This window comes from Pteronotus mesoamericanus, unplaced genomic scaffold (assembly GCF_021234165.1).
Source record: "Pteronotus mesoamericanus isolate MK-2021 breed Mesoamerican mustached bat unplaced genomic scaffold, CSHL_Meso_final scaffold_54, whole genome shotgun sequence".
Taxonomy (NCBI): domain Eukaryota; kingdom Metazoa; phylum Chordata; class Mammalia; order Chiroptera; family Mormoopidae; genus Pteronotus; species Pteronotus mesoamericanus.
This window is the reverse complement of record NW_026555321.1, coordinates 9,822,565-9,836,833: the sequence shown is the minus strand read 5'-3', so window position 1 is coordinate 9,836,833 and position 14,269 is coordinate 9,822,565. Positions and strand designations below refer to the sequence as shown.

At 38.4% G+C, this 14,269-nt stretch overlaps 1 protein-coding gene across 3 annotated transcripts in view; it reads right to left on the bottom strand.

Annotated features, from left to right (window-relative positions):
• The window catches only part of NEK10 (NIMA related kinase 10), a 163,058-nt gene that overhangs the window by 23,112 nt on the left and 125,677 nt on the right, over positions 1-14,269 (bottom strand). The window contains exons 29-32 of one of the 3 annotated variants that reach the window (XM_054595423.1): positions 13,928-13,965; positions 13,688-13,828; positions 2,494-2,523; positions 1,132-1,232 (exon numbers count right to left, since the gene is read on the bottom strand). In XM_054595423.1, coding sequence (XP_054451398.1) covers positions 1,132-1,232; positions 2,494-2,523; positions 13,688-13,828; positions 13,928-13,965 — 310 coding nt within the window. The remainder of the gene's footprint in view (positions 1-1,131; positions 1,233-2,493; positions 2,524-13,687; positions 13,829-13,927; positions 13,966-14,269) is intronic. The other 2 variants (XM_054595422.1, XM_054595424.1) reach the window with 2 other exon arrangements.

Sequence of the window (14,269 nt, the reverse complement as noted above, 5' to 3'; positions counted from 1 at the left end):
CAGGAAAGAAACTCTAGGTCTGATAGAGAAAAATATGAGTTGAGCTGCTGTTGTCATGGTGGACTGCGCAGCCTGGGGCCCCTGGAGAAGGGCTCGGAAACACTGCTGTAAGGGACACACTGTAATCTACCCCACACCTTCCCTAAAGGGACCAGAGACCATTCCCTGTAGCGGCCATTCCCTGTGGAGGAGAAAGTACACAAGCTTTCAGGGGACACAGACACTGGAGGTAAACTGACACTTACTCCTGTGGTTTTATAAGGCCACTGTGGGACACAATGGGCCCACTTGGTCCCCTGACCTGGTGGTATTTGTCCCTAGTACCTGAATGTATAATTGAAATTGCCACCGTTGGCAGTGGACAGAATCCCCACATTGGTTCTCTTGAGTCTTTGGCTGAGGCTATGTTTACATTTTGCTCACTGATAGGTCTCAGGGTACCTAGAACAGTGATTAACACAGAGTAGGCACCTGATAATTAAATGTCAAATAAATAAATGAATGAGTGAACTGCCTAAGATGTGCGATCTTAAACTTCAAAATACTAGTTACTTTCTTGTGCAAACATCTTCATTCCTGTATCTACAATGATTTCTTATTAACAGTACATACCGTTGGTAGATGAAAAATCAGACAAATTTCTGTAAATAATTAATAGCCATTTTTAAACAGTGATTGTTGTTTAAATAATGAGGTTTTAATAATCCTGGATTTTGTGTGCTTTTAGTTTTCATTTCTGTGAGAGGCCCGGGTTTTAATCGAGAATCTTTGGGATCTGTGGGTGGGCACTACTTTCTTCTTTCCTTCCTGTAGTAGAGCTGTTTCAAAGCCCGCCTCTGTCTGCACTTTCATCCTCACACCGATGGCTCATTTGTATTGAATCAGTTTTGTTTGTGCACCAACAGTGCAAGTGCAGGTTCTAGGTCATGGGAAAAATCTTACGTATTTGCCTTATTTTTACCCTACTATATCTCCCTAGCTCTGCTGTGAAGCCATAGTGGCCCTCAAATATTTGTATTTGGAGAGGATAAGAACAAGTATTCACTCTGAGTGAAAGTTAGAGTTCTTAAGAATTATTAGCAGCAAATTTATATTTAAGAATAAAAGGAAATAAAAAGCTAAAACACCTACCTGTGTGATGTAGATGACTTTGTGCAGCTGAATTAAGATCTGCTGAATAGGATCACTGATTTGACGTACTTTCCTCTGGGATACAGCAATCCCTGCAGATGCTGTGGATGGCAATTTTTTTCACTTAGTCAAGACTCTGTTTTTTCCCCTCATAAAAGTGACTATTAGCAGAAAATGGAGTAAAATTCTGAAAATAAGCAAAGATCCTAGCTCTACCAATGAGACAACATACAGAGACCCTGTAACACTTCAGTATTTTATATTGGATGTACAATTCCTTCCTTTTACTTCTCAGACTTCTTAACATAATGATGTTGACTCTTGTAACATCTGAAAAATGGGTTATCACTTGGAATTTTTGCCTGCAATTACATAAGGCTGCCACCAGGAGTCAGCAGTGCTTCAGATACTGTGACCATTGAAAAGCTGGCCTGTAGATATGTACAGTTAAGAGACTATCATGCTTTTAAAGTTTAAATTCATTTAACACATTTAAAACTAATTTTATTAAAGCTACTGAATGAAAACACTGAATAGACAATCCTACAGAGGAAAAAAATTCCCCAAAACAAAAAAAATTATAAGTAACAAAAGTTACTTCAAATTAAGTAACTTTCAAACCCTTGATTATTACAAATTATAATTTTCACCTGGATTTCTGTGTAGGTCTCAATAGAATACATTTATAATTTATCCCAAATTCTCATCACAGAACCGCACTCTTTTCACAGTTTTACACTAGGGTGGTGTCAAATATTATTTTCTTTATGGTTATCTTAATTGAGCTAATTAAGAAATTCACACTAGAAATAACCCAGTTCTAGTTTGTCTTCATTAATACTTTGTTTGAATGTTTAAATTTTATAGGAATTTTCCCTAGGCACTGTGTCTAACTCTTTATAAGCATCAATTAAATTATGTCACCATCATGATGAGGTTTAATAAATTACTCTTAGGGTAAATATGTGAGGGTAAATCAGAATAAGATAGCTCTAAAACACAAAACAGAAAGCTGGAGTTATAGCCTGCAGAAATGGCCAACTAAATATATGTCATATTTTCTACAGTGGTGGCTTCTTATGGAAATAGTTCTTAAAACATTAACTATGCGTTTGTCTAGACCCACAGTAAAAACTAGCAACTGCGTAATGTGGCCAAGTTGAAGTTGCAACAGGAACATTAACTTCCCATTTTCAGAAACTAAATGGATTAGTTTTTGATCATTTTTATGTTGACTACTTTATGTTTTTGATATGTGGATTTAACATTTATAGAGAACAGGTTAAAATCTCACAGCCTGGCAGAGTGTTCTTAGACTTATGAAGACATTTTAAGTGGGACAACACATGCGTTTGACTCTACCTTGCCACAAGAATGTGCTCATCTGTGGCCCTAGATACAAAAACAGAGACAGTTAGCAGGAGCGCCTGTCTTCTGAAACACCCAGTTACGCAAAGTAACTTAAAACTGTTTTTCTTAAGACCTTTTGAATTGAGTGCTCTCTCAATTCCAGTCAATTCTTGACTTTGGAGAACAGTTTTGATTGTTTACTCTCTAAAAAAAAATTTAAAGTGTTTAATTACACAGGTCCTGTGTAAAACAAGCAAGCAAACACAGTAACAACTGAAGTACTGCAGACGACACCGAAGACATGCTGGATCCTCCACCCATCCACCTTCTCTGCAGGAGTAGCCTCTGATATCAGCTTGGCATGTTGCCTCTCAATCACTTTGCTACCCATTCACACGCATGAATGTATGACTTCACAACGGTGTTTTTCAAACTGTGGTCGAGTCCTGAAATCAGATTAATGGGTCCTGACAGCATTTTGAAAAATGGGATAGGATGAAGTGGAACAGCATAGAAAAATTTCAGAGTACATTGTATGTACTAAGGGCCCACTCATTTGAGATAGAAAATATGTTTCTCATCGAGGGTCATTTCCGAAAGAGTTTGAAATGTACTATTGTAGAGTCTATAGCATTACCGCATACATTCTTTCTCTCATTTTAAATATATGGTGACACAACATAAGACTTTTATAATTTCTTTTTCTCACTCAGTCTGGCAGGGAGATTCTTTTTTGCCAACACGGAGTTCTAGTTCATTCTTCATAACCACTTTCTGCATGCATCATAGTTTACTTAGCACTGCATCTCGATGTGTGCTTAGTTTGCTTTCAAATTCTCATGATTATAAATGATGCTGCACTGAGTATACATACACATGCCTTATTGTGTACATAAGCGTAAGAGGTCTTTTAGGATAGATAAGGAGACACTAAATACTAGCTGGACCCTCAGATATACATATTTCTTATTTTAACAAATATATGTTAAAGTGACTGAATCAATTTGCACTTGGACCAGAAGAAAATCCATTTTTCTACACCTTGATCAATACTACATATTATCAAACTTTTAATTCTGCCTATCTGATTTTATTTTCTGTTTATCTGCAGGGAGATGAGTTTATTGAGCTTCTATGATGAATTTTCAGTTTGTGTCCCTTGCTTCTTTTTTTTTTCTTGTTTGTAAGTGCTCTTTCCATAGTCTGAATACTAATTCCTTTACTGCATTTTATATGTTAAAAGCATTTTCACCTAATCTGTTACTTCTTTTCAATATAAGGATACTTCCCACCCCATCACCTAGACTGAAGGTAATTTTTCGTCTCAGGTATAGAACAATCTCTCGGATACCGGCTGCTGCTGTGCCATGGAAAAACAGGATGCCATGACCAGCTCAGCACTCCTGGCGTGCTCTGGACAATTCACTAAGATGTAAGTGATCGGATGAGTTAGGATGGGAGAGAAAAAGGAAATTCAAGGCTGGGAAAAGTGGGAGGGAGTCTAGCTATGACATTTACAAAATTTCTTGATTTCCTGAACAACTCCAGCTAACTCTGGGTATGAGAACTACTCCTTTTCTAGATGCTCAAATCTTCGTAATTTCTTATATTCCCTCATCCCAAAATATATATGACATTTATTTAGCCCTTTATAATTTTAGAAAAACAAAAGAAGATAAATATCCAAATAGACATCTTTTTGACCTCTTATGCCTCACTTCAATATTAATAAATGCCAAATTCATGGCAAATGTTAGCCATACCATTTTGAGTTTTAGAGCACTCTCTCAATAAATCTTTCAGATTAGTACACTGAAAACACTACACATCCTAACTATTCACACAAAAAAATTGCAACACATATTTACATTGACAATTTGTCCTAAGAATAATTTTATTAAAATAATTTTCCCTTAGCTCTGGCTAGTGTGGCTCAGTGGACTGCGTGCTGGCCTGAGAATGAAAAGGTCACTGGTTTGATTCCCAGTCAGGGCACATGCCTGGGTTGTGGGCCGGGTCCCCAGCAGGGGAGTACACAAGAGGCAACCACACATTGATGTTTCCCTCTCTTTCTCCCTCTTTTCCCCTCTCTAAAAATAAATAAATAAAGTCTTTAAAAAAAATAATAATAATCTTCCCTTAAAGAGACATCACAGATCAGGATTTTATTTCAGTGTCAGTCATAATATGCCCATGATTCACATCTAAGTTGTTTTTCATACAAAAGACACACAATATTTAGTCTTATTAAGATGTAAATAAAATCCAAGTTTAAAATTAGAATACTTTATATTCCTTCAATAGTTTTAAGTGAATTTAATTAGTGTTTTAAAACTTAAAAGAAAACCACAAAATTTCCTATAGGAGGCAATTTAATTAAAAGTGTCAAAAATAATTATATTTGCTCCCTTACTCTGTGGTGAGCATGACACTAAACAGCTCTTTCCCCCTCTAGGGGGTACAGAGAAGGACTAGAGGAGGCTGGTACGTTTTAGTGGGGACTTGAGACGCTGGGGAGGGTTTCATACACTTATTCTCATGTCGTCCTCACCACCAGTCTGAAGGGTAGTTGTTTGTGTCCCCATTTTACTGATAAAGCACCTGAGATTAAGGACATTGCCCCACCAAGATCAGAGACCAAGTGAGTGAGGGATGTGGAACAAGGTGGGCCCTAAACACTGCACTCAGCCACCTGGACAGGGCTGGACGGGCTCCCAGTTCTCTCCTAGCTCGTCCCTGGAGGCTGTGAACCCATGGACAAGCCCTCTGGTTACTTTCAAGAGAGAATAAAATCTACACTCCTTCCTCGGCCTGAAATATTACTCCTCTTCTTAAAAGGGTGCTACTTTTAACGTGATGTTCCACGGGTACCTTCGAACATTTAACAATTAAATATGTTTGGAAATCATAAGCATCTGGATGCATCAGGTCTCTGAGGTCTGTGCGGTGCACACCGTTCTGCTTTATTATGTCACGGCACACGACAAGACCAAGTTGGCTGCCGCCCATCCCTGTGCTTCGAGGCTTGATTTACACTAGACGGCCAATCTATTAAAACCACAGTTTACAACGTGAGCTGATAATTACTACAACCCCAACAAAAGATGGATTACACTGCATTCCCCCAGTTGAGCAAGGCATAGTATCAACCTACTGTTTTTCTGAGTTCTCTCTACTAAGAGCCAGGAATTTTTGAACAATTAGAGAAGAGACAGTTTCAAGCAGGAGCTCCCTGAACAAGTGAGGAATATTTTCCCTTTATGAATGATGCTAAAACATACATGAGCTACTCTCTTTTGGACCAAGGTCTCTGATAAAAGATAGTAAAACCTTTTAAATTTAAGTATGATGAAGATTCACCCTCACTTCTTTCTTTTTAAGCTAATGAAGTGAAGTAACTGAACTGTGGTTCAAATCTACAAATGTTCAGCAATCAACCTCTGTGTCGAGAGGTATAGAAGGTAGCAAAAGTTAAAGGATGCTGCACTCACAGAGGTTCATGGGAGGATCACCCAGAGAATCATGTGACGGAGGATACAGAGTTGATAAAAAGATTGCATTTGTGAAGACCATGAAGAATTAATTAGTAGGCCTCCAATGGGCATAGGAGATAGATTTAGTATAAGAGGAGGTATATTTGAGTTCCAGAAAAGGACAAGAGTCAGCTAAGTGGGGGCCACACCTGGAGAAAGCAAAGTGTCCAGGTTATCCAGCGTGCAGTGCAGGGAAAGGGTGTGGGTACAACTGGTGAGACAGCCAGGGACCATCGATGACGGCAAGGAGCCACAGGGAGGCTGCATTTCAGGAAAGCTGATCTTGTGAGAAAACGCCTAGCTTGCAATGGCATGTAGTGAGCACCTGTGGGGAACAGGAGCCAAGGAGGCTGCCGAAGCTTGGGCTTGAGCCACTGAGAGAATGACATCCCCTGGGAAGGGAGAGGGAGGTAAGAGAGAAGAAGATGACTGGGAGCTTGGACATGGAATCCTTCCCAGCGTAGCCCAGCAGGGAGTTCTGCTATCAGACAGGAATTGTTGGGACGGGCCCAGTCCCCGCAAAGCCACACCTGGCGGAATTTCCCACAGGGTGGCAGGAAACTGCATCGAACCCTCAGCTTCTTTCACCCTGAGTGAGTAGGATCCTGTCACCCTCCTGCTTCATTTGAACCTTTCAGATATGAGCTGTTTCAAGGCTGCTTTGGATTCTGATTTAGTTTTCTTTATGTAACGCATCTCATCCTCTTCAGGCTTAATTTCTGTGTGTGTGTGTGTGTGTGTGTGTGTGTGTGTGTGTGTGTGTATGCGTGCACGCGAGAGAGAGAGAGAGACAGAGAGACAGAGACAGAGAGAGAGAGGGAAAGAGATTAGGAAGGGTTTCCCCAATTCTCAACTTGTTATCTCTCTAGTTACTTCTTCAAAATGTAAAATATAACCTCAAGGTTTTTGAAGTCAAAGTTCCTAGAAATGATAGCGCAACACCCATGGCAAGATGCCGTGTGGAGAAGTTACTGCTGTGTTATTCCTCACGCTTGCTTCTGACCTCACACACTCCCATTGCCACGCAAGCAGAGCCTGAGGCTAGCTTTTCCCCGAGAGGGGGTGGCAGGGAGGAACCAAGGAACAGAGCGAGTGCATCCCTGGGTCTTAAAAAGAAATAGTCTAAGCAGAAGGCAGATTCAAAAGAATAACTGCTGAATAAACTTACCTTCCCACCCCTCCTGGATAACATAAAGATTCTCTGAGGAGGGAGGATAAGGAGAAAAGGGGAAGAGAAGGGAGCCTCAGAAGAGACTCAAATTCCAGTTCACTTTGGGCCGAGTCTGGGGTGGGAACAGAAAGGACGGAAGAGTGGAATGATGGAACTGCCGTTAAGTTTGGGGATTACGAGTGGTCTGACTGGGCGCCGATTCCCATGGGGAACTCCGAGAGGCCCTTAGTCATGCAGAGCTTACATACGCCACACGGCAAATGGCAGGAGCCTGGTGGGGCGGCAGGAGTCGCTCCCTGGGGCTCTGCCAAGATATCTCTGGGCCCAGGGACGTCAGGAACAGCAGACTCACTTTCCCAGGCCCCTGAGAATGGAAGCTGATGGAACAAGAGAACCTGCCCTCTAGAGGCATTGCCCTCATTCTCAGGAACACAGCCACTTGCAGGACAGGGCGGGACCCGGAGCTGGAAGTCAGGTGGGGCTCTGTCCCTTCCCTGGATGCCAGTGTGGAAGGGCAACCACACTCAACAACCAGGTCGGATGCCAGCACAGGCGGTCTCAAAGCCCCAGCACCATGATGCCAATTAAATCCTTGGAACAAAAATATCACCCACTCAGGGAAGCAGAGAGAGAAGGACAAACCTCAGTTTGTCTGACTTTAAGCCCTATATAATAAAGAAATCACCAACACACTGACATTTACCTTTAGGGTAATTGATTATGCTTTCTGATTTGTGGAAGGGGGTTCAAGATCAAAATTAAGTTCATTGTTGGGAAAATATGGAGAGTTAAATTTTTGTTCCTGAATTGGTGGCCTAAAAATAGCACATGCATTTGGTCTAGTCCATACAGCCTGATTTTCTCCACTTAGTTATTTCTTAAGCAATGCTACAATGACTAACCAAGTCATGCTGACTCACTTTATTCCTCCTAAAAGGAACTATTTTTTCCTCTAAAAGTCAACTCTACTGATGAAGCCCAGAATTCTTGGGAATAAGATATTGTGGTGTGAAAACCACACTATGTTCAGCACTATGACTGCAAAGGCTAATCAATCAAACTAAAAGGAACAGAAAGGAAAGATATCCCCGCCCCCATTCAATTACCTGAACAAGAGAAATTTATCCCAATCATGGAAAAACTAGGCAAAATGATCATTGCTTAGTTATCTGACATTATGCATTTTCTAATAACCCTACTTGATCCCTAATTTCAAGCTTTTGGGAAATGTCGCAGTTTATTTCACTAACAACCCACATCAGTAAAGGTACAGGGGGTTTACTGCCTGTAGTGTTAGCAATTAAACCTGCAGAAATTGACGTATTGGTATGACTTCATAGGCCGATGAAGTAAATCACAAAAATATGGTTTTATTGCCCTGTAGAAATTTCACCAGTCTTATGCTTAATTTAGCAATGTTATTTCAGCTTTTCTTTCTTGACTAACTATATAAATCTCTGTTCTTTAAATGCTCTTGGAGGCAGCTTTTTTATCCTCCATCTGGTTCCATCATTAATGGATTAAATAAAACTAGAACATTTGCTAAAGAATAACTTTAAGAGTTGTGCTTTTGCATACCAATACAGTTTTAAAAAATAGTTACATAAATAACATTTTAACTAAATCACAATCTAAAACATCCCAAATAATCTGTGGAGGCCATCGTGAGGAAAGTCAACGACGCATGGTGAGGTCTCAGGGGTGCCGAGCAAGGCTGGTGGTCCTGCTACAAGAAAGAGGCCTCTCATCACTTTCTCATTAGTACTGACTGACCTGTCACCATCTGCAATACTCAAATCACTGTACGAGGACAACTCAAAGGATAGTTGAATATACTCAAAACTATTTTTTAAATATTTTGTTTATTTATTTATTTTTAGAGAGAGGGGAAGGGATGGAGAAAGAGAGGGAGAGAAACGTCAATGTGTGGTTGCCTCTCACACACACGCTACTGGGGACCTGGCCTGCAACCCAGCTATGTGCCCTGACTGGGAATCGAACCAGTGACCCTTTGATTCGCAGGCTGGCACTCAGTCCACTGAGCCACATCAGCCAGGGCTCAAAACTATTTTTTAGATTTCATTAAAATAATTAGTAATAGCAGTTTGGAATTTGAGAGCCTTGCCTTTCTCTTGACTCAATTATTTTGAATGGATACTATCATCATCACCCAAGTGACACTGACCTGTCCTTTATCCCTGCCAGAGAGTGCTGTAACCTACCCCTCCTTCCACTTACCCTTTCCCCAGGGCAGGAACCCTCGGGGCAGGGTGAGAGCTGCCACTGCACCGCTGATTTGCAGCTGGCATTTGGTTTTGGATTGGAACCATCAATAACTTTTGTGAATCTGAGCATCTCTTTGGAAAGACATTATCCTACAGAGAATATGAAAAAAAAAGTCCACATCTCTGGGACCACCCTCCTGGGACCTGGTCCACACTCCCTCAGGGCCTCCCTCAGCAGGAAGAATTAGGAAGCAAATTATCATTGGTAAAGGAAATGTGTTGTTGCCCACCCATTCCCCAGTCTGAAGTCTAACACTGAAATATCATTGTTTCCATTCTTTAAGTAATCATGAGATTACTTTTGCGATTGTTCTCAATAAAAAGGATACACAAGGATTATGCAGGGTAGGTGTGCATCGATAGCTCAATAATTAGTTTTCGAGGACCCGATCTCAGAGGTCAATGCAAACTTCACTTAAGACACTTATAATCCGGTTGGAAGACATAGCTAATACAATCAAATCCCAATAAATAATACAGAAAAGTATATGATTATATGCCAGATTGCATGATATAAACTAGTATTATAAGTTTTGATTAAAATCAGGTGAGCACAATTTTATATGCTAAAAGAATTGCTATGCAGTCAATGGAGAGAAAGCATGTACTCAAAATCACTTTGGCAATTGTGAAATTTATTATGAAGTACTTTCTGTGAATAATTAATTTGAATGTAAGCTACTGAAGATTGCTCATAATAAGAACAACTAGAATATTAGCTGTGCTCTCTGGAATATTTGGATGGTACACTGCTTTCTTTAGATCAGATCTTTATGAAGAAAAGCATAAAAATAGATTCTCTGTCATTTAGTAAGAAAACAAAATTAGGAGCCCATATACCACAAAGTAACCATTTCCAGTAAAATGCAGGGCATAAGAATTTCCACGCATCAGGTCAGTGCCTGCTAATGCTGCTGAAAATGGAAAACGGAGCAAGTGAGAGAAAAATATCAATGTCAATCCAGCCAAATTAGGCCATACTCTTAGTTGACATTACATTTGTACTTTTAAATTTGAGTCTGACTCATGGTTCCAAAAATTCACATTTGACCCACTGTGACAGCATCCATAACATTAAAATGTACTCTAAGCATTGACAAAGAATACCTTTCTCATAATATGTTTTGTGATGGTTTAATTTTCACATATTTAAGACACCATTTCCTCTACCTCAATAGGAAAGGACTGTAGACTCTAGACATTATTTTTCTCATTCAAAACCTCTAGTTGTTTGATTAATTCATTTGACTCTGTAGGCAAAGGAACCAATCAATTATTTAAAATAACTGAGTTTTACAAAGCACAGGGCACTTATATTCAGCATAGTTTCACACAGTAAGTAAGTCAGGTTGGAAAAGTACTTCTTTTTCCTTCCTTTTCTTTTCCAATATTCTTTCTACTGATTATATCAAGGTTAAGTTTCTGTATGGAGCAAGAATGTTGTCACCATTTCTCAAATAGTAGCTAATATCCTTTCATTAAAAAAAAAAAACCTCATGATAGGCAGATAGCAATATCTATTTAGACTTTAATAATGCTGCCTTGCATAGATTTGCATTTACTTTTACAGTTGCTACCTATTATGGCAAGTTATGCTATACTGGCTTCCTATATGTAGCAACAACATAAACTTCCCTTCAAATAAATGTAAATTGAGAGTGTAAATCAAATTAAAGAAACACATAGGGAATATAGTCAATAATATTATAATAACTATGTATGTACTGGAAGTATCGGGGGAGGGGAACACATTGTAAAGTATATGATTATCTAACCATGATGCTGTACACCTGAAACTAATACAAAATAATACTGAATGTGTAAACTGCAATTGAAAAATAAAATTTAGTGTTTCTTTCAAAGATTAAAGAAACATGTATCAGGAAAATAGTACAGATGGAACACAGGTATGGCCAACTTTCCACAATAAAAATATGTTAAGTGACCTAAAGTTAGGGAAAGAGAGCTAAAATAATTAACATTTTTTAAATGTTTATTTAGTCACTGATTTCATGTTAATTATTGTAATATTTTCAACCTCAAAATATAGGAATTCCTAAATTTTTATTTCTATTAGAGAACTACAGTCTGTTATGTAATCTAAAAGAATGTCTATAAAATAAATTATTTACACCATCTAGTTAGTATTAAAAGACAGAATAAAAGGACTTTTAATTGTGTGAACCTGAAATGGTTTCATGGTCATTTATTCTATAGGAGTTTTGATACTGCTGTATCATCACAATATGGACCAAGAAGTCCCCATTTTAGGAGTACCACACAGGCAAGATCTCATTATAGTGCAGCCACTTGGGACTTCAGAATAATAGTCCTCGCCGTTTGTTCTGCTATAGCACATGGAAAATGGCGTTCGTATACTAGATACAATCCTGGGGGCAAACCCAGGTTTTAACATAACTCTCCTCTCTCTGACAATTTTTTCCAGAACATTTAGTCAATAAGGGGCTGCAACTACTGGTTACATAATTTCCAGCATGTTCCTTTTTAATCTAAGAAAGCTAAATCCAATTTTAAATAAATGAAAACATATTAATATGATCTGCTTTTTTATATAAATAAACCATTCTTACACTCCAGTGCTTTACCTAGTCTGCGTCACATATACCTAAAGTATAACTCACAAATTACCAGAGCAACGGTGTCTCATGATGCCTTTTTATTCTCTTAGGCTAGAGATACAGAGGTGACAACTAGAACTGAGCATGATTTGTAGATGAGGTGGTCTAAGTGGATAAGGATGATACCAGTTATTTCAAGATGGAAGAAAATAAAGATTTTTTTTACTCAGAAACAGAAACCTGCTTACCTACTACCATTTACCTACTACCATAGGTAGTAACCCAAATTGTGATATGCATTAACGTGTTCTATAATATTACCTCCTCTATGGATAAACTTTAGCATAGACTGACAACACTTACAAATGCTATATTATATTCTGTTTTAAATTTTAAAAATGAATCAGTGAATTTTAAAAAATTGGACAGGATAACAAACCATAGGTCTCAGAAATACATTACATGTAAACTGTGCTATAATGTAACTAGTTTATTTAAATGATCAACATCGCTGACATAAAGTCATATCTTAAGCTGGGTTAATTCAACATGCCCTTTAGGAAAAGGAATCCCAGTTAGGAATCACAACAGAACTGTGAATCGCTTACACATGTGTGTTTGTTCTGCTCTTGCTGTTATAAAATTAATGAAAAATAGTTATTTTAGTTTCATGGTTATGCTATGAGCTTACCTTTTGCCAAAATAGTAGGAGCACAGCACAGTCAACATGACAGCTTTGGACATCTTAATTACAAAATCATCCTTTTTTGCATCTATGTTGACAATGTAAATGGCCCCAAACTGTCAATAACTCTTTCAAAGCAACTTTGATAAAGAGATGGGCTAATATTACAGTAAATCATTTCACATCACCTTTGTTCACTACATGTGTTAACTCTATAAAAATATGTGAATTAAGGAAGTTAAAGTGAAAATAGCAATAAGTAATAATTTGAAATTAACCAATGTAGGAAAATAGAACTTTAAACGCAAGAGTCATACACTCCTACACAGGTGAAAAGCAAACCCACTGAACTTTTTCCCTGAATTGTCCAGGTTTAGCTAACAATTTCACCATCACTACTGTACTTTTGTCCTCTTTAATAGAAATCAGAAACTAATTAACACACCCTTCCCCTCCAAACCATTATTATAAACATTTATGTTTTAAGAATCCATAATTATTAAATTATTAAAAAAAACAATGTGATATAATACTGTTTTAGTCCAATGAAAATTGAAATAATTAGAAAGACTTATCTATGTCAGAATATAGATAGAAAAAACATGCTTTAGTTCCTTATATCATATAGGTCTAGAACTTACAGAAATATGTATGTAAAACATAGCTACTGTTTTTTACTAGTAAGTATGCACTTTAAGCATCAATAGTTCAACTGGTTAACATTTCCACCAAAGCAGAAATGCAAAGTTTAGAAAAACACCCTATATTTAAATCAAATAAGTGAACACAGAAAGCATTTGGATACTCTTAAATGCCAAATAATGGTAGAAAAAATTCTCCTGCTGTTTGTATTAAAATTACCTCCCAAGCATCATTCCGACATTCCAGGCCCAACTATAATTCTGTGTTCACTCATCGTGTGCTTAACATCAACTTGATCTAGTAAGTACTACCATGGTCTTTGAGATTGCGGAGAATCACAGCGGGAAGGCTATGGGACTGCCACCCCGTCACTAACTCGGCCTCTACCTCCTTAATGTGGGCCCTGAGCCTGAGGGGTGGCACTTTCAGAAGCAGGTCAAGAGGCAGCAAAGCTGAAGAAATAAAAGGGGGAAAGATATGAAACTATAACATAAATCACATTAAATTTCAGGGAGACATGCATGATTTCATTGCTGCCAACGCTAAGTTACCTGGTCTTGGTCTTGATCCTATTCCACCAGAGAAGTCCCTGAAAACAGAATTAGGGGCCATTAGGAAGACTTGACCAACCTGGACTTGACCAACATTTACCCAAAGCCTACCCTTGCTGTGCTTTAGATTATAAAAATAAAGGTTTTTATCGCCCAAAGTCACTCTCAAGGATTTTATAAGAAGGAAATAAACATATCTAAACCCAAAGCAGAACTGACGATCCATTGACCTAAAGAAGAACCTTGTCCCATCAGTTGTTTATAAGTCCTAAGAATAATTAGGAGCCTTGAATGATTTTCCTGTTACACTAAAATAAATACACTGATTTTTGTTTGAAAAAG